We start from the raw sequence: 20047 nt of genomic DNA, 5'->3' as shown, positions 1-20047 counted from the left end.
TGTGGCTAGGTTAAAAGCACGCCTTGTAGCAAAAGGATATGCTCAGACATATGGGGTTGATTACTCTGACACTTTTTCTCCTGTAGCTAAACTTACTTCTGTTCGCTTGTTTATCTCTTTAGCAGCTACATATGATTGGCCCCTGTACCAATTGGATATCAAGAATGCTTTCCTTCATGGTGATCTTCAGGAGGAGGTGTATATAGAGCAACCACCTGGGTTTGTTGCTCAGGGGGAGTTGGGTAAAGTTTGTACGCTTCGGAAGTCTCTTTATGGCTTGAAACAAAGTCCTAGGGCATGGTTTGGGAGATTCAGTGAAGCAGTCTAGGAATTTGGTATGCAAAAGAGTAAGTGTGATCACTCAGTATTTTATAGGCAATCTGAGGCTGGTCTAATTCTCCTGATAGTCTATGTGGATGACATTGTCATCACTGGGAGTGACTCTGCAGGTATTTCATCTCTTAAAACCTTCCTCCAAACCCAGTTTCAGACCAAAGACTTGGGATTGTTAAAGTATTTCTTGGGTATCGAAGTTATGAGAAGTAAGAAGGGTATTTTCTTGTCTCAAAGAAAATATGTCCTTAATCTATTGACAGAGACAGGAAAATTAGGTGCTAAGCCTTGTAGCGCACCAATGACTCCAACTTTACAACTGTTAGCAGGGGATAGTAAGTTGTTTGAAGATCCAGAGAGATACAGAAGATTGGTAGGAAAATTGAACTACCTTACCACTCGTCGACATTGCTTATGCCGTTAGTGTGGTAAGTCGGTTTATGTCTTCCCCAACCGTTGCTCATTGGGAAGCCTTGGAACAAATCTTGTGTTATCCAAGGGCGCTCCAGAAGAGGTTTGCTATATGGTAATCATGGGCATTTGAATGTTGAATGTTTTTGATGCCGACTGGCTGGATCTAAGGTTGACAGAGGTCAACCATGGATATTGCGTTTTTATTGGAGGAAATTTGGTGTCTTGGAGAAGCAAGAAGCAGAGTGTAGTTTCTCGATCTAGTGCTGAATCTGAATACAGAGCCATGGCACAATCAGTATGTGAGGTAATGTGGATACTTCAATTACTAGATGAGACAGGTTTTAAGACCTCCCTGCCTGCGAAATTGTGGTGTGATAATCAAGCTGCAGTCCATATTGCTTCTAATCCGGTGTTTCATGAGCGGACCAAACATATTGAGATTGATTGTCACTTTATTCGTGAAAAAATTCAACAACAGATCATCTCAACAGGACACATCAAAACTGGAGAGCAGTTAGGAGATATTTTCACAAAAGCTCTGAATGGAGCTAGGATTGACTACATTTGTAACAAGTTGGGCATGATTAACATCTATGCTCCAACTTGAGGGGGAGTGTTATGGAAAGTCAATCACTATATTATTTCTCTGTATATTCTGTATTCTGTATTCCTATTTAAGATTTCTTATTTAGGATTTCTTCCTAATTAGTAGAACACAATTATAGGAATCAATTGTATATATATACCCATGTACAGATTAATTGAAATTAAGGAGAATCATCTCATTCTACAACTTCCCATTGCCTGAAATTTCTTGTTCTAAGGATCTCTTAATTACCTCAAATAGCATCATAATTGCTAACTTTTCCTCAAATTTGATCACCAAACCAGATATGAAAGAATTAGGCAGGCAAAAGCAAGTTCATATATCCAAATTGAGGACCCTCCTTTCACCTCCATCTCTAAAATCCCTTCCATCATATTGGTATTATTCAAATAACATGATGATATAACGAGCAACAAAGGCTTCCAATGTAAACCAGGTTGGCTTTTAATTTGTGTGAAACAAGATAATACTATCTAGCGACAAGCAATTAGCAATAAGCATTTAACGCCTTCAGTTTCAATGGAATAACATGTGATATATATTAGCCTATGAACACAAAAACAAGTTCTCCAGGTTGCAGATTCATCATTTTCATCCCCGGCATAACAGTCAAAAATAAAATCAACCCAAACCAATGATAACTCATATAGTTTAAACTGTAGGGCTACCTCACTTCTAGAAATTATAATGGATTGGAACATAGGAGCAATATGACTGTACAATTGAGAAATTCCAGAACCAGAACCTGTAAGTTGTTTTGTAACTGGTCGAGACGATTGGGTGACTCCAAGGAAAATAGATACTTTATCTAGATGCTTGGCCGACGAGCGTCCAAATTGATTGGGCCTTGTTTGTTCCTTAGGTGGCCTAACTTGGTGATATAGATATGTTGAGATTAGAGAGAATTGAATAATTTCTTGATGTATTTCACAGTGTTACAATGATTTAAATTTATACACAAAGGCTATAGCCTTAATAAGAAAGAAAATAAAAGCTAAAAAATAAAAATATCCCTAATATCACTAATTTACATTCTAATTTACAGCTAATGCACTAATTAAGGGATTTTAACATATTCTAATTTACAGCTAATGCACTAATTAAGGGATTCCAACACTCCCCCTCAAGTTGGTTCATGTATGTTGCACATGCCCAACTTGCAAACTAGGGTATGAAACACCTTACAACTTAACCTTTTAGTGAACACATCAGCTAACTAATCTTTTGAACCTACGTAAGAGACACTTAAGGAACCATCCGCAATTTTTTCTTTTATGAAGTGTTTATCAATCTCTATATGCTTGGTCTGATCATGCTGAACTGGATTATGAACTATACTGATTGCAGCTTTGTTATCACAAAACAAAAATAAACCATTAGCTTCAAACAATTTTAATTCTTCCATCAACTTCCGTAACCACAATAACTCACAGATACCTTGAGCCATTGCCCTGAATTCGGCTTCTGCACTGGATCTAGCTGTCACATTTTGCTTCTTACTTCTCCAGGTGAGTAGATTACCACCAACAAAGGTACAGTATCCTGATGTTGATCTCCTATCATTAAGAGACCCAGCCCAATCTGCATCTGTAAAGGCTTTAATCTGAAGGTGACCATGCTTTGAAAAAAGAAGTCCTTTCCCAGGTGTAGATTTTAGGTATCGCAAGATGCGGAAAATAACCTCCAAATAAGATTCATGAGGATCATGCATATACTAGCTCACTAGACCAACTGCATATGCTATGTCCGGTCTAGTGTGCGAAAGATAAATTAGTTTGCCAATTAACCTTTGATATCTCCCTAAATCCACTGATTTTCCAACTCCAGCTTGCAATTTATGATTGGCCTCAATGGGAGTCTCTGCCGGTTTACAGCCTAGCATTCTTGTTTCTTCCAACAGATCCAATATATACTTTATTTGAGAAATAAAGATTCCCTTATCTGATATGGCAACCTCTATTCCAAGAAAATACTTGAGCCTTCCCAAATCTTTGATTTCAAACTCCTGTGCTAAATGCTCTTTTAAAAGAGCCATTTCTTCCTTATCGTCGCCAGTTACCACAATATCATCCACATAGACAATGAGTAATGTGATTTTGCCTCTACGATGCCTCATAAATAAGGTATGATCAACATTGCTTTGGCAGTATCCAAAGAAGATCATCGCTTTACTGAACTTATCAAACCATGCTCTGTGACTGTTTTAGACCATACAAAGCCTTTTTTAATCTGCAAACTTTCTCTCTGGTCTTCTCATCCTCAAACCCTGGAGGAATTTTCATATACACTTCTTCTTCCAAGTCACCATGTAAAAAGATATTTTTAACATCAAATTGCTGCAAGTCCCACTCAAGATTCGCTGCACATGACAACAGAATTTTGAGGGTATTCATTTTAGCAACAGGAACAAAGGTCTCTTGGTAATCTACTCCGTACATCTGTGTGAAGCCTTTTGTTACCAGTCTGGCCTTATACCTCTCAATTGAACTATCTGCTCTATGCTTTACAGTGAACACCCACTTGCATCCAACTGGCTTCTTTTCCAGTGGGAGAGTAATCAGTGACCATGTCTCATTCTTTGCTAAAGCTTTCATCTCCTCTACCATAGCTGCCCTCCATTTTGGATCGAGGCAAGCTTTCTTCCAATCCTGTGGGATAGAGACAGAGGAAACAGATAGTAGAAAGGCTCTGTAGGATGGAGACAGAGAATTATAGGAGATGAAATTAGAAATGAGATGTTTAGTACAGGTCCTAACACCTTTCCGGAGAGCAATAGGAATATCAAGATAATTATCAGAAGAAAGAAAAATAGACTGAGAATCAAAATTAGACTCATCAGGAGCCAAAGGAGACTCATCACATACCTCAAGATGTCCAGGAATTGAATCCAGGGATTCCGGTTGATCAGCAGTCTCCTGCTCGATGGCTATATCTGTCTTGTTTTGTCGAGTATATGTTCTCAAATCTGGCCTTTTCAGTTTTTCTCGAGATTTAGGTGACTCTGCCTGAGTTTCATTGTTAGGTATATGCTCTAAACCTAGATTCTCCCCCTGAAATTGAAGGTTGGGAGAGGATGAGGATGAAGAAAAATACATCTTTTCCTTCCTATACTCCCCCTGAAGAGGTGGATGTAAATAAAATTCAGATTCTCTGAAGGTAACGTCCATACTCACAAAATATTTTCGTGAAGGAGGATGATAACACTTATATTCTTTTTGAGTGCTAGAATAACCAACAAAAATACATTTCAGGGCTCAGGATTCTAATTTTCCACTATTAAGCTTATGAACAAAGCAAACACAACCAAATACTTTTGGAGGAACGGTATATGAATTTTTACCCTGCAAAATCTCTAAAGGACTCTTAAACTCCAATGTCCAAAGAGGCATCCTGTTAATAAGATGTGCAGCAGAAAGAGTAGCATCCCCCCTGTAAGGTTTAGGAACATTCATGGTAAATATAAGAGACCTAACAACCTCAAGTAAGTGTCTATTTTTTCTCTTAGATACCCCATTTTGTGAACTAGTATTAACACAACAAGTCTGATGTAAAATCCCATGTGCCTTCAAATACTCCTGAAAGACTCCATTCATATATTTTATACCATTATCAGTTCTTAATATTTTAACATGAGCATCAAACTGTGTACTAATCATTTTATGGAACTGCTGGAAACAAGAGAAAACTTCATTTTTCCCTTTCATCAAATATACCCAAGTTAATCTACTGCAACAATCAATAAAGGTCATAAACCATCTATGAACCGACAAAGACAGTTTGAGTAGGCCCCCATACATCAGAATGGATAGTCATAAAGGGAACTGAAGCCTTATTATTTATTGTAGGATAAGATTGTCTAGTATGTTTAGCAAACTCACAAGCATCACATACTAACAATTTAGTTTTGCATTGTTTAAACAGAAAAAGGATAAAGTTTTTCTAACACAGTAAATGAAGGATGTCCTAGTCTCCTATGCCACATGATAATTTGTTCTTCAGCAACCATAGATTGCCCCAATTTGGCTTGGCTAACATAATCATTCAAGAGATATAGCCCATTGCCAATCGTTCTCCTTGTCGTCAATTCCTGAAATACATAGTGAGTTGGGAAAAATTTAATTTTGCAGTTTAGAGCTTTTGTGATTGAACTGACAGACAAAAGGTTATTATGAAAGCTAGACACATGTAAAATAGAATTAAGACTTATATTAGGGGTGCATTTAACAGAACCTATTCCAGAAACACTAGATAAGGATCTATCCGTAGTGCGGACTTTTTCTTTTTCTAAACATGGGGAATAGGATATAAATTTATTTGAAGAGCCTGTCATATGCTTGTTTGCTCCAGAATCTATAACCCAAAAAGAATTATTAAGATTGGCAAGAAAAGCATTACCTGAGTTGACGAAGTTAGAAGAGACAACTGTGGTGGATTGCGATTCAAGTTGTGATAGAAAACGCCTTAGAGTCTGTACCTTTTCATTGGAAAACATTTTAGTGGTGGTAGTATCTTTAGACAGATTCACAGCCTCAGATACATTAGCTTGTGGTCTAGTAAGGCCCATTCTTTTTCCTCACGCACTTTAGTGGGGCGTCCATGCAATTTCCAATAGTGTTCCTTAGTATGCCGGTTTTTTCCACAATAGTCACAATGTAGTTGATCCTTATCTGATGAACCATGTGACTGTTCACGTGAGGAATTAACAACTAGCCTTGTCTTATCAACAGACATAGAATGAATCATGGCACTCCTCCTGCTGAACATAAGAGTATGGCTGTCTTAAGGTAGGTAAAGGATCCATCCCAAGCACTTGGACCCTAATTTGATCATATTCCATATTCAACCCAGCAAGAAAATCATAGATCCGCTCTTTCTCAATCAACTTCTAAAATTTAATAGCATCTTCAGGACATGAGGCCTGAAAGTCCTGGTAAAAGTTCAGTTCCTGCCATAGACCACTCAATTCTGCATAATATTGAGCAATAGTTAGCTCATCCTGTTTTATACCATGAACCTTGTTTCGAAGCTCATACACTTGTGCATCGTTCCCAACTTGAGAATAGGTCTGAGAAACTGTACTCCAAATGGCAGCTGCACTATTCAACAGTAAATACCCACGAGCTATCTGTGGTTGCATGGAATTGATAAGCCATGACATGATAAGAGAATTTTCTTACTCTCATTGACTGTATGTAGAAGCAGACTTTTCTGGTTTTTGCTTATCTCTAGTAAGATAACCCTGCAACCCTCTAGCTTGAATAAAAAGGAGACACGATCTAGACCATGCAAGGTAATTTGTCCCATCAAGCTTTACGGGGCTAATAATTAATGAGGGATTTTCAGTTGTAGTAATTATTTTCCCTTCAACTATTAAATTTTTTGCATCAGACATGATTCAGAGAACTGATTAAAAGAAACAGTAGGCAAAAGACAAATACCCAAAAACAAAATTGCAAACCAAGAGATAGGAATGGGTTGGGCAGAGACACGGTACACTAGCGATGTCGTCGAAAAAAAAGTGCGGCCGGAAAAACTGACTAGGAACAGGCTTACTCCCTAGCGTGTATACACGGGGCGGAAAACTTCTGTCGGTGCGTGGGATCATGCACCTCACCGGATGGCGGCAAGAATCCAGGTGAGGACCGGCGACGAGGTTCACTTCCTTCTTAAAGGGGCGGTGACAACTACCTCCCTCAATAGACCCGCTTTCAAGGCTTACCCACACAAACCCTAATTATTTCTCACTTTTTTCTCTCTGCAAAAAAAAAATTGCTAGATAAAATGGCTAAAGCTCTGATACCATGTTGAGATTAGAGAGAATTGAAGAATTTTTTGATGTATTTCACAGTGTTACAATGATTCAAATTTATACACAAAGGCGATAGCCTTAATAGGAAAGAAAATAAAAGCTAATAAATACAAATATCCCTAATATCACTAATTTACATTCTAATTTTCAGCTAATGCACTAATTAAGAGATTTTAACACTTTTTAATTTACAGCTAATGCACTAATTAAGGGATTCCAACAAAATATTTCCTTTGATCAAATGAGTTAGGCCCAAGAATTGGGTCTGTTGGTGTAGATGAACATGCTTCTTTTAATGTTGTGTTCAGTTGAAGCCCAACACCCCATTTTATCGTCTTCCTCATTGTGTCAACAGAGAAGCAATGTGAAAGTCCTCTGTCCGTAATTTTGAGCTGAAGTTCTCTCTATTCTTGCTTCCACCTCCCTCTTTCGATAGAGAGCATGGGCCTCTGATATGAGTTGGTCCCAAATGAGTTGAGAATTTTGTTGTCGAGGCTCACGAACATTGTGAGTAGAGGGACCCTCCATGCAAACTAAGGCTGATGCTTCCTTGTCCACTGGTGTGATGCACAGTGAAGCATTGATTGTCAAGGGCTAGGCAATCATCAGGTCTTCATCATTGAGTAATTCAATTTTTTTTGGTGTTAACTGGGACTCTTCGGCAATTACTAGAAGAGTTGGGTGCCTCTGGTTTGATGGACCCTCTGAAATGGCCAAATGTGTTGGAGTCATGGTATTGCCCCATTTCAACCTTCCTCTATTTTACTAAAGTGGTTAACATTACTCTCAATTATATCTAATTTTACTTTTTTTTTTTTGTTGGTTTCCATGAATGAGATGGCTATTGGTTCTAATTTGTTAAATCATTGATTCTATTCTTGTTGCATGGTATTCAACACCTCTTCCAAGGTTGCAAATCTCCTCTCTATCCTCTCTACTTTGTTTTCCATTCTGATTTGGGGATCTTGCAGGTCTGACCAATTTGATAGAGTTAGGAGTTTAAAAAGAGAAATTAAAGACAGAAAATGTAAAGGGAATTGCTCAACAATACTTTGTATTGTTGAATAAGAAAAGGAAATACAACCAAATGAAATTAACAACTTCAAATGGCCTTCCAAAGATTCAGATAACTTTGGCCCAACAAGTATGCCGTTACAATAAGAAGTCACTCAAGCATGCTCTTATTCTATTGTTTACTATTATATATAATTTTCCTTTCCTGTACATTCTATTTCTTCGGGTATTCAGTTAGTGGCCAGCTTGTTTCAACTCATCCTCTCTCCAGAACTTTCCTTCTTGCTACTAGAAGCTCCTGCTGGGTCTCTCTCTTTCTCCTTTTCTTCCTCAGCATCCCAGGTCCAGGCCCATCTTTCTTTAACTTTCCCCAATTTTCATAATTTATATCAGAATGAAATTGAAGAATGCATTTAGAATTTTAAATTATATTATGCGCTTTATGATTTTTGCTTTAACATTTTGTATTATTAGTAGAATGCTTTTAATCTTGAAGTTTAAAACATATAATATATTATGAAATATGAATGTGATATTTGACAATTTATTGATTATGTAATATGTTGGACTTTTTTTACACTGTATATTTAATTGTTTATTATTTTATAATAAATTAGCACTTCAGTTCACTTGGGTGATCACCTAGACGAGCACCTAGCACCTTGCGTGATGGAGGACAGGACCTTCTCGCCTTAAGGGTGCCTAGCGCTTTTGACAATACTGATTAATATTACTTTAATTCCAAATTTTATGTTATTTTCAATGTGTAAAAACTATATATTTTTATTTATTCTACAATTAGACAAGAAACTTAAAAGAATCCTCACAAAACAGTTTTTAAAAAACAGCAAATAAAAAATTGTACAGTATCTTCCTCAACTGTTGATTCCTCTGCAGCCGAGGATTCTACAGTATCTTCCTTTGAGAAAATTATTTTGGTATCTGCAAAGGATTTTGCACAATTTTCTCAGTATCAGGCATCTCTAAAGCCTACCAGTTCCCCTGTCACTGCGATCGCTGAGTCAGGTAAATCCACTACATGCCTTGTGTCTTCCTCATTTAAATGGGTTATTGATTCTGGTGCGACAGATCACATGACAGGTAATTCTAGTCTTCTATCTGCTTTTCAGTCTAATCTTACTTCCTCTACTGTTACTATTAGCTGATGGTTCTACTTCTTGTGTCATGGGTTCTGGAACTGCGAACCCGACTTCGTCAATTTCTTTGTCATCTGTTTTGTGTCTACCAAAATTCTCTTTTAATCTACTTTCTGTTAGTAAACTTATTCGTACATTAAATTATTATGTTTCCTTTTTTCCTGACCAGTGTTTGTTTCAGGATCTTATAACGAAGCAGATTATTGGTAGAGGACGTGAGTCAGGTGGTCTCTACATTATGGAAAATCATGTACCACAGTCACTTGTTTGCTCCAGTACCTTAACACCTCTTGAAGCTCATTGTAGATTGGGCCATCCTTCTTTGTCTATCATGAAAAAGCTGTGTCCTCATTTTCAGTCTTTATCAGTACTAGAATGCGAGTCGTGTCAGTTTGCAAAACATCATCGTTTGCCTTCTGTGTCTAGAGTCAATAAACGGACTTTATCCCCTTTTGAGTTAGTTCATTCTGATATTTGGAGTCCTTGTTCTGTTACTTCTAAAACTGGATTTCGTTATTTTGTTACTTTTGTTGATGATTACTCTCGTGTTACCTGGTTATATTTAATGAAGAATCGTTCTGAGTTGTTTTCTATCTTTTGTGCCTTTTGTAATGAAATCAAAACTCAATTTAATATTTCTGTGCGCATATTAAGAAGTGACAATGCCAAAGAATACTTTTTAGCACAATTTCAGTCTTAATATGACACAAAATGGCATTCTTTATCATTCTTCCTGTGTGGATACCCCATCCCAAAATGGCGTGGCCGAAAGAAAAAATCGGCATTTTCTTGAGGTAACTCGTGCTCTTCTTTTTAGATGAAAGTTCCTAAACACTTTTGGGAGATGCAGTTTCAACGGCATGTTTTTTTTATCAATCGTATGCCGTCTTCTGTCCTTAATGGGGATATTCCTTATACTGCTTTGTTTCCTACAAAATCTTTGTTCCCTGTTGAACCCTGTATTTTTTGTTGTACCTGTTTTGTGCGTGATGTTCGTTCACAGGTTACTAAATTGGATCCAAAGTCTCTCAAATGTGTCTTCCTTGGGTACTCCCGGCTTCAAAAAGGGTACCGCTGTTTCTCTCCTACTCTTAATCGTTATTTTGTTTCTACAGATGTCACATTTTTTGAGTCCACTCCATTTTTTCCTAAATCATCTGTATGAGAGTCAGGGGGAGGAGGATGATCTCTTAATATATACTGTCCAACCAATGTCTAGTCCTCTCCCACAGCCTGTTCCTTCTGTCTCTAGACCTACTCGACCTCCCGTTGTTCATATTTATTCCAGGAGATTGGAGATTTCTGACTTAGATTCTCCACCAGCTACTTCGTTGGGAGATCCTGTACCTCATACTGATCATGATTTTGATCTAGACTTACCCATTGCTCTTCGTAAAGGTAAACGTTTATGTACTTACCCTATCTCTTCTTTTGTTTCTTATAATCAATTGTATTTTTGTTCTCGGTGTTTTGTTACTTCTTTAGACTTTGTTCCTATCCCTAATACTGTTGGTGAGGCACTGTCTTATCCTGGCTGGTGTGCTGCTATGAAAGAAGAAATGGAGGCTTTAGATGCTAATGGTACATGGGAACTGTTGCCTTTGCCCACTGGGAAGAAAGCTATTGGTTACAAATGGGTATTTACAGTAAAGGTAAATCCTGATGGTTCTGTGGTTAGGTTAAAAGCACGCCTTGTAGCAAAAGGATATGCTCAGACATATGGGGTTGATTACTCTGACACTTTTTCTCCTGTAGCTAAACTTACTTCTGTTCGCTTGTTTATCTCTTTAGCAGCTACATATGATTGGCCCCTGTACCAATTGGATATCAAGAATGCTTTCCTTCATGGTGATCTTCAGGAGGAGGTGTATATGGAGCAACCACCTGGGTTTGTTATTCAGAGGGAGTTGGGTAAAGTTTGTAGGCTTCAGAAGTCTCTTTATGGCTTGAAACAAAGTCCTAGGGCCTGGTTTGGGAGATTCAGTGAAGCAGTACAGGAATTTGGTATGCAAAAGAGTAAGTGTGATCATTCAGTATTTTATAGGCAATCTGAGGCTGGTCTAATTCTCCTGGTAGTTTATGTGGATGACATTGTCATCATTGGGAGTGACTCTGCAGGTATTTCATCTCTTAAAACCTTCCTCCAAACCCAGTTTCGGACCAAAGACTTGGGATTGTTAAAGTATTTCTTGAGTATTAACGTTATGAGAAGTAAGAAGTGTATTTTCTTGTCTCAAAGAAAATATGTCCTCGATTTATTGACAGAGACAGGAAAATTAGGTGTTAAGCCTTGTAGTGCACCAATGACTCCAAATTTACAACTGTTAGCAGGGCATAATGAGTTGTTTAAAGATCCAGAGAGATACAGGAGATTGGTAGGAAAATTGAACTACCTTACAGTCACTTGTCCTGACATTGCATATGCCGTTAGTGTGGTAAGTTAGTTTATGTCTTCACCAATTGTTGCTCATTGGGAAGCTTTGGGACAAATCTTGTGTTTTCTGAAGGGCGCTCCAGGAAGAGGTTTGTTATATGGTAATCATGGGCATTTGAATGTTGAATGTTTTTTAGATGCTGCCTGGGCTGGATCTAAGGTTGACAGGAGGTCAACTATTGGATATTGCGTTTTTGTTGGAGGAAATTTGGTGTCTTGGAGAAGCAAGAAGCAGAGTGTAGTTTCTCGATCTAGTGCTCAATTTGAATATAGAGCCATGGCACAATCAGTATGTGAGGTAATATGGATACTTCAATTACTAGATGAGACAGGTTTTAAGACCTCCCTGCTTGCGAAATTGTGGTGTGATAATCAAGCTGCTCTTCATATTGCTTCTAATCTGGTATTTCATAAGCGTACCAAACATATTGAGATTGATTGTCACTTTGTTCGTGAAAAGATTCAACAACAGATCATCTCAACAGGACATATCAAAACTGGAGAGCAGTTAGGAGATATTTTCACAAAAGCTCTGAATGGAGCTAGGATTGACTACATTTATAACAAGTTGGGCATGATTAACATCTATGCTCCAACTTGAGGGGGAGCGTTATGGAAAGTCAATCACTATATTATTTCTTTGTATATTCTGTATTCTGTATTCCTATTTAGGATTTCTTATTTAGGATTTTTTCCTAATTAGTAGAACACAATTATAGGAATCAATTGCATATATATACCCATGTACAGATTAATTGAAATTAAGGAGAATCATCTCTTTCTACAAATTTGTGAAAACTAAAAACAGAAAACTTACAAAATGATACGAAATGTACCCTCAGTTAACTGTTTAGAATGTTAACCAGTTTTAACAAATCATTTAACATTTTTTAAAAATTTTTTTTACGAGAAAACTAGTTTATGAAAGGTATATAGTTATTTTTTTTTTATGTACTTTATGAAAGGTAAATTAATTAAAAGGTAGAAGTTAAAACTTAAAATTTACTAATTGCACCTTTAATAATTGATGTTATAATAGTATGTAGAATGTTGAAAAAAAAAAAGAAAACAGTAGGATAACAACATAAAGCAATCCCCCAACTCAAATTTTGAAAGTAAAATATAAATAAGATTAGTAATTGTTAAGATAGCCGACTTCTTTCCCTGTTTTAATATTTGGAATCAATTAGTTCTGAAGATCTGAAAATTCTGATCTGGATTTGAACTGACTGATTTAGTTGACCCTTTTTTTTTTCTTGAATTGGTTTTTTGCTTTTGGTTTTGTTTGTTTGCCTGTATTCCCCTCTTTATCAAAGAAATAGCAATGATGTTTATCCTTCAATTGCTTTCCCTGTTGGACTGGGAGCTAGTGGAGTGCATAAAAATAATCTCCTTAAAGATTATTTAACTGAAAAAAGAGAACTTTCTTTTGCAATTTTCCTTAAGTTATAACAAATTCTCTTTTTTAAACAATTCTAAATTAAACAAATGTCAAACTGTGCATTATCATGGTAATTTTCTTACATGTTACAACCTGTGTCACATTTATGACTGAGAGTTTCACAAGCGGGGCCATAAACATACAAAGCATATGTTGTCAACTTTTGCTTAAATGGAATTATTTTCAGCCCATGATCAATTGTTTCCTTTGCATCTTCATTTGTGAATATTTGGAATTATGACTTACAATTCCTTTCATATAGGTTTTTGCCATATATTTTGGTGCCAAGTTGCTGCATGGCTGGCCTTCTATTGCTTAATATTGTGATATTATAAATTCCTATTTGCTGTTTTACAATGACAATGAAATACTTCGGATACATTGTGTAAATTTGAGAGACCTTCTCTCTCTTTCTCTCTCTCTCTCTCTCTCTCTCTCTCTCTCTCTCTCTCTCTCTCTCACACACACACACACACACACACACACACACGAGAGAGAGAGAATATGTAGTAGTTGCATTCAAAATCAATATTTTTACATTAATCTAAATGTTATTTTGTCCTCCTTTTATTCTCTTGTAGGTAGTTGTTGTAGACCTTGATTATAACCGAATCAGCACATCAGAGGAAATACCCCATATACCAGAGCCAGAATTAAGTTCTTTGCGTTGTGAGATACTGAAGTTATTGTGCCCTAACGTCATGGGGATAGATCAAATGAAGGCTGGTGTGTTTAGTTCATCTGAACAATATTCTAAAGGTTGCAACAAGCCCTGGGGAGAGGATCATGACCTCCAACTTAGGTGATCTTGGATGAATGTGAAATGTTTATGAAGTACCTTTTGCTTTCCTTAAACTAATAGTTTTTCTTAACTGCACATTATATAAATAGTTTTGAAAAATTCTTATCACAATCTTGTTCGTGCACAACGCAAATTGATTTTTCTATTTTTTAATTTGAGAAAGATGTTCTAGGTTTTTGTTACTTTAGAATAGTTCTCCTTGTAGCAAAGGAGAAGACTTCACATAATCTAATTTTAATTAAAAATTGGAGAAACTTAAAGACTTGCATGTATTTAAGGAATGCCAATTAGATATCATTTGTGCTTCTTGCATACCATTAAGTTCTAGTTGAACGCTTGTTCGTCATTCCTATTCTTCATTTGTAATGTCAAAGAATGTGTGGTCGTTTTCCTACTTTCTTTCTTTCTTTCCACCTTGCTTGGTTATTTTCTTAGATTGATGTTTGGATTGACTGTATCAATCCTTTTTCTTCATTCTGTTCATTTAAAGGCCATTCTATTTTATTAACATCTCTTAATGCTAAATTGTTTCTTTGAAACCTATAGCCATGTCATTCTTGGTCCACTTATCTTTTTTTCTCTTGCAAGTTAGATACATGCATTCAACCTCCCTATCTTTGCTTCTTTGGATCTTTGTTGGTCATGCCCAAACCTTCTTAGATGGTGCTTGCTAGAGGTGGCAAATGATGGTATGGGTTGGGGTGTATACTCGTACCCATTTATTGCGCATTCAAAATTTATATGGTTACCCATACCCATTTAACCCAAATCAACCTTGATCGACTCATTTGCCCAATTACTAATAAATTAGTGGTAGTAATAATGTTGGTGGCTGTGTGGTAATAACAGAGTTGGTAGCTATCAAAAATGCTGCACCAAGGGAAATCCTCTTGTATATATTTTGTAAATTCATTCAAGAATAAAGCAAAAAGATAAGTGCCTATAGTTAATTCTTTATACTAGCTAATTCTGATAGGGAATTTCTTGGTCTCTTATTAGTCTTTATACTAATGAATGTTCATTGGTATATATTTTAACACATTTTTTTATTTAATAGAAAGTCCCTTCATTTCCAATGAAGAAACAAATGAGAATGATATGCAGTTCCTTTGTAGCATATGACATATATACAAGGCGACAACTTTTTTAGGCCTCCATTTAGGCTATAAGTCACTAGTGTTAATTCTTTAGAGAATTACAATTAAATAAAATAAAAGCCCTTAATATAGACAACCTTTATCCTTTCAATTGGATTTGCCTAAGGAAGATGAATGGTAATTGGAACACAAGGAAAATGAGTTTACAAGGTATAGGTTAAACAATTCCAGCTATCCTTCTTGTTCTTAAACATAGGAACGAGGATGGTCCTTTAATTTTTAGGCATCTTTAGTCTCAATATGAGAAAAGTCCATTGGTTTTACTGATTATTTCATGTACTAATGTATTTTTTATTCATTGATTTAAGGACATGCCTTTCCAAAACTTTTCTATCCTTGCTGATGGATTGTAATTCTATCCATTCTAAAAGATTCTTGCTCCAATTTTTTTTTTTTTCTTTATGAAAAGTACAAAATTAGAATTGTGTTTTGCAAGGCTTTTTGATACTACAGTGCATATTTTTTGACCACTCAAACCTTTTTTGTTTCTTTTTTTTGGGGACAATGTAGGGTAGTAAGAGAAAGAAGGGGGAGGAATGAAAGAATGAATTTGAGGGGAGAGATTTTATATTTGTCTCTTCTTGTTTGGATTGGGTGACAATGGACGGGAGAACGAGGAGAGATGACTTTTTGAAAGGTGAAATTACAATTCTATCAACCAAGAGTGATTAGTGAAGCAACCAAAAAAGTCATAAGTGTGTGAGTAGGGGATAACTGTACAGGCATTAACTCAACTACCAATGTTCATATTATCCTCTTTTTCTCTTTGATTTGGGGAGATTTTATTAAGCGGTGTTGTTGAAACACATTTTCCTTTCTCTCGGTTTCCTAAACATGGGGAAGTAGGATTCTATATGCAAATTTCACTTCCTCCTCTCATTCCCAAATTGAGGTCAATTGATAAACTTTTGTGTGCTTGTTGCAGGAACTTATCTTACATGCTTAAGTCATATCTGTAAAAAAATGCAAAGTTTTCTTCACCATATATTTTTTTATTTTAATACTTGTCATATTTGTCTATTATGTGCAGGTTAATATTCTTAAAGTTCTTTGCATCAATTTTAGGTGGCTACCGCAATTTTATTGTATGTACATTTGATAATTTTTCTTCTTGTATGGATTGTTTGTAAAACTTTAACACTTTAGTCTCATAAAATTTATTTTCCTAGAAACAATTTTTTTTCAGGAAAATAATGCAATGCATGTCTTCAACACTCAAGCATTTTTGAAGAAGCGTTCTCGCTCCACAAACCAGCCACCCGAGCCCATGGTGATTTGGTTCTTCCCTTGATCTTTCACTTCTCAGTACCAACTCTTAATAAGCTAATTTAATCAAATGTGTGAATTGTTGAGTTATTTATGAGAGCTTTTTTTTTATATATTTTATATTGCATATCCAATATTATGGACTTTCTAATTTTATGTTTCTCCATGTACTCATTAGTCCTTTTTTTCCCCTTCAGATAATACAGTTTTTAGACTCTCATGGTTTCTTGGATTATTTGGAGAGGGTGGCAACTTTGGATGAAAACAACAATAATCTCCTTGAAAAGTTACAAGATGCAATTGGAAGGGGTCAAAATCCTATTTCAATTCTTCCCTCATCATTGGTAGAGCCTGAGATTATAACCATATCAGACGAAGATGTGGGAGCAGGTAAACTTGAGCTATTGAGATTGTTGATTATGTTTGTTGTTATTTTATGCTTTGGAGTAATTTCATATCCTTCATAAGAACATTTGAGTACATATTTATATGCAATTGTTCCTATGATTATACTAATTGAATAGGAAAACATATAAATCTACTCTTTATACATTATTGACTTTCCTATTTATAACACTTCCCCCAAACTAGAATATAGTTGTTAATAGTGTCCAACTTGTTATAAATATAGTCAACTCAAAGTCCATTCAAAGCTTTTGTGAAGATGTCTCCTATATATTTTCCAGTCCTAATTTATCCTGTAGAGTTTGACCTTATTTGAAGTCTTTTCACGAACAAAGTGACAATTAATTTCAATATGTTTGGTTCGTTGATGAAACAGGGTTAGAGGCAATATTATGAGCAACTTGATTATCACATCACAGCTTCGTAGGCAGCGAAGTCTCAAAACCAACTTCATTGAATAACTTATGTGTCTAAATTATTTCACACTTGTATTGTGTTATAGCTCTATATTCTAATTCAACACTGGATTGGGAGACTATACTCGGTTTCTTAATTTTGAATGGCATTATGTTTCCTCCAACAAAGACAGTATCTCATTAGTAAATCTCCTATCAATTTTGGAACCCACTTAATTTGTATCTAAAATGATTCACTATTAGAATAATCATGATTTCTATACGATATGTTGGAGCTCCCTTAAGTAAAAATATTTTCTAAACCTGCCCAATGGGTAACTATTGGAGGGGACATGAACTGACTTATAATACTAACAGACTATTTAGTGTCAAGACGAGTCATTGTAAGATAATTTAACTTGCCAACTAACCTCTTATACATCTCAAGGTTTTCCAACAATTTACCATCCTCTCTATAAGTTGTAGATTAGGAATCATTGATGCATTGCAAGACTTAACACCTAGTTTTCTTATTTTTGTTTACTAATCAACAACATACTTTTGTTGAGATAAAAAGATACCTCTCTTGCAACTTGTAACCTTAATGCCTAACAAATACTTTTACAAACCCAAGTTTTTTGTTTGAAATTGGGTTGAAGAAAGGATTTGAGAGATGAGATGCCTAGAGTGTCACTCGCAATAACAACAATATCATCAACGTATATTACTAGCAAAGTTAGACCAACCTCTTTATAAAACATAAAATGATCACACTTTTATGCATATCAAACTCTTGAATCACCTCACCGAATCTTTCAAACCAAGCACGAGGACTCTCTTTCAAATTATATAAAGATTTTGGAAGTTGACAAATTTTAACACACCCCTCTCCCCCCCACCCAACCACACCCCCCCCCCGCGAGTGACAAAAGTAGGTGGTTGTTTCATATATCTCATCCTAAAGATTGCCACGAAGAAAAGCATTCTTGAAATCTAATTGATGTAAAGGCCAGTCCCAAGTAATCGCTATAGATATTAACAAAGAAACAGGAGCAAGTTTGGCCATTGGAGAGAAAGTGTCAAAGTAATAAACTCCATAAGTCTGAGCATACCCTTTGGTAATAAGATGGGCTTTAAGATGAATCACATAGCTATTTGGATTAACCTTTATCGCAAACACTTAATTTACAACCAAGAGCTTGCTTGTCTATAGGTAAGGGCACCAAATCCCATGTACCATTAGCATCCAAAGCCACAAATTCTGCTTCCATTCTTTTTCCATAGCGGCACGTAAAGCTTCAAGAACAGTTTTAGGACTAGAAATAGATTCTAAAGAAGCGATAAAACAATGGGACGAAGAAGAACGCAAATGAGCATAATAAACAAAAGAGGAGATAGGACAAGTGCATTGACGTATACATTAATGAAGAGCAATAGGAAGGCCAAGACTGGGATAAGGTGAACAAGTAGGTAGAGGATATGAGTCACAAGTCTTCAATCTTCGATAATATACATGAACACTGGGAGGTCGAGTGGATGTAGGATGATTTGGTGATTGATAGTTTGAGTGACGGTATAGAACGAGAGATTATCTTCCTCCGTTGACTATCATAAATAGGAGAGGAAGGAAAGGAAGGATTAGACTCAATAAATGTGACATCTATAAAGACAAGATAATGATTAAAAGTAGTAGGATAGCACTTGTAACCTTTCGAAAGATGAGAGTAACCAAGAAAGACACACTTAAGAGATTTGTAATCTAATTTGGTGACCTGATGATGGGCATCATGGGCAAAACAATTACTACCAAATATCCAGTGTTCAATTTGAAACAATGAGTTTGCGCTTAAGTAGTTTGCGCTTAGCCGGTCTCAAGCCCGGATAAAGGAGGAGGGTTGCGGTAGGTGACAACCAGCGTAAAAATTTCGTCACACCCTATGATATGGATTCAAATGATATAAACGTTGGGGCGTCCTCTACTAACGACGCGCTACATCGGAGCCCGGGTGTAGTGATAAATATGCAAGGGTGTAGGGCGTTCACCAAAAGCGACGCGCCATGCCGGCGCCCGGGTGTGGTGTTAAGTGAGCAAGGGTTCCCACATCATGGACGGGTGTGGGTAAAGAAGTTAGTCCATAGGACAGATAATAGAACAAATAGTGGAACAGAACACAAGATAGATATAGAAAATAATAGAAGATATCATAGAAGGAGACCAATTAGGAAGGAGCAGGATAGGAGGAGGATCAGGGTTGGTACTTGGAATGTTGGATCACTTACAGGAAAATTAATGGAGCTTGTGGATACCTTGGAAAGGAGAAGGGTGAATATCGCTTGCATTCAGGAGACTAAATGGGTAGGAGAGAAAAGTAAGGAAGTGGGTAATTCAGGGTACAAATTGTGGTTTACTGGAAAGGAGAGAAACAAGAACGGAGTGGGTATAATCATAGACAGGACATTGAAAGACGCAGTAGTAGCTGTGAAAAGAGTAGGAGATAGAATTATACTAGTAAAGCTAGTACTAGACGGAGAAACAATAAATATAGTTAGTGCTTATGCCCCACAAATAGGACTAGACAAAGGAGAGTAAACAAAGGTTTTGGGAAGATATGGATGATTTAATGCAAAGCATACCGAATGAAGAGAATGTTTTCATTGGTGGAGATTTGAATGGACATGTAGGAAGTGATAGGCAAGGTTATGAGAATGTTCATGGAGGTTTTGGTTTTGGCAGTCGAAATGAGGAGGGAAAAAGCATCCTGGATTTTGCTATGGCATACGACCTAATACTAGCAAATACCTACTTTATAAAA

General features: G+C 36.4%; 1 protein-coding gene across 3 annotated transcripts in view; it reads left to right on the top strand.

Moving 5' to 3' along the window:
* LOC110641445 (DENN domain and WD repeat-containing protein SCD1) overlaps positions 1 to 20047 on the top strand; it is a 64733-nt gene that overhangs the window by 15327 nt on the left and 29359 nt on the right. For all 3 annotated transcript variants that reach the window (XM_058136729.1, XM_058136726.1, XM_058136724.1), the window contains 4 exons: positions 13791 to 14011; positions 16199 to 16253; positions 16355 to 16438; positions 16632 to 16824. In XM_058136729.1, coding sequence (XP_057992712.1) covers positions 13791 to 14011; positions 16199 to 16253; positions 16355 to 16438; positions 16632 to 16824 — 553 coding nt within the window. The remainder of the gene's footprint in view (positions 1 to 13790; positions 14012 to 16198; positions 16254 to 16354; positions 16439 to 16631; positions 16825 to 20047) is intronic.

This window comes from Hevea brasiliensis, chromosome 2, assembly GCF_030052815.1.
Source record: "Hevea brasiliensis isolate MT/VB/25A 57/8 chromosome 2, ASM3005281v1, whole genome shotgun sequence".
In the NCBI taxonomy this organism is placed as follows: Eukaryota; Viridiplantae; Streptophyta; class Magnoliopsida; order Malpighiales; family Euphorbiaceae; genus Hevea; species Hevea brasiliensis.
Note: the sequence above shows the minus strand (reverse complement) of the source record. Positions and strands in the feature narration are given on the sequence as shown.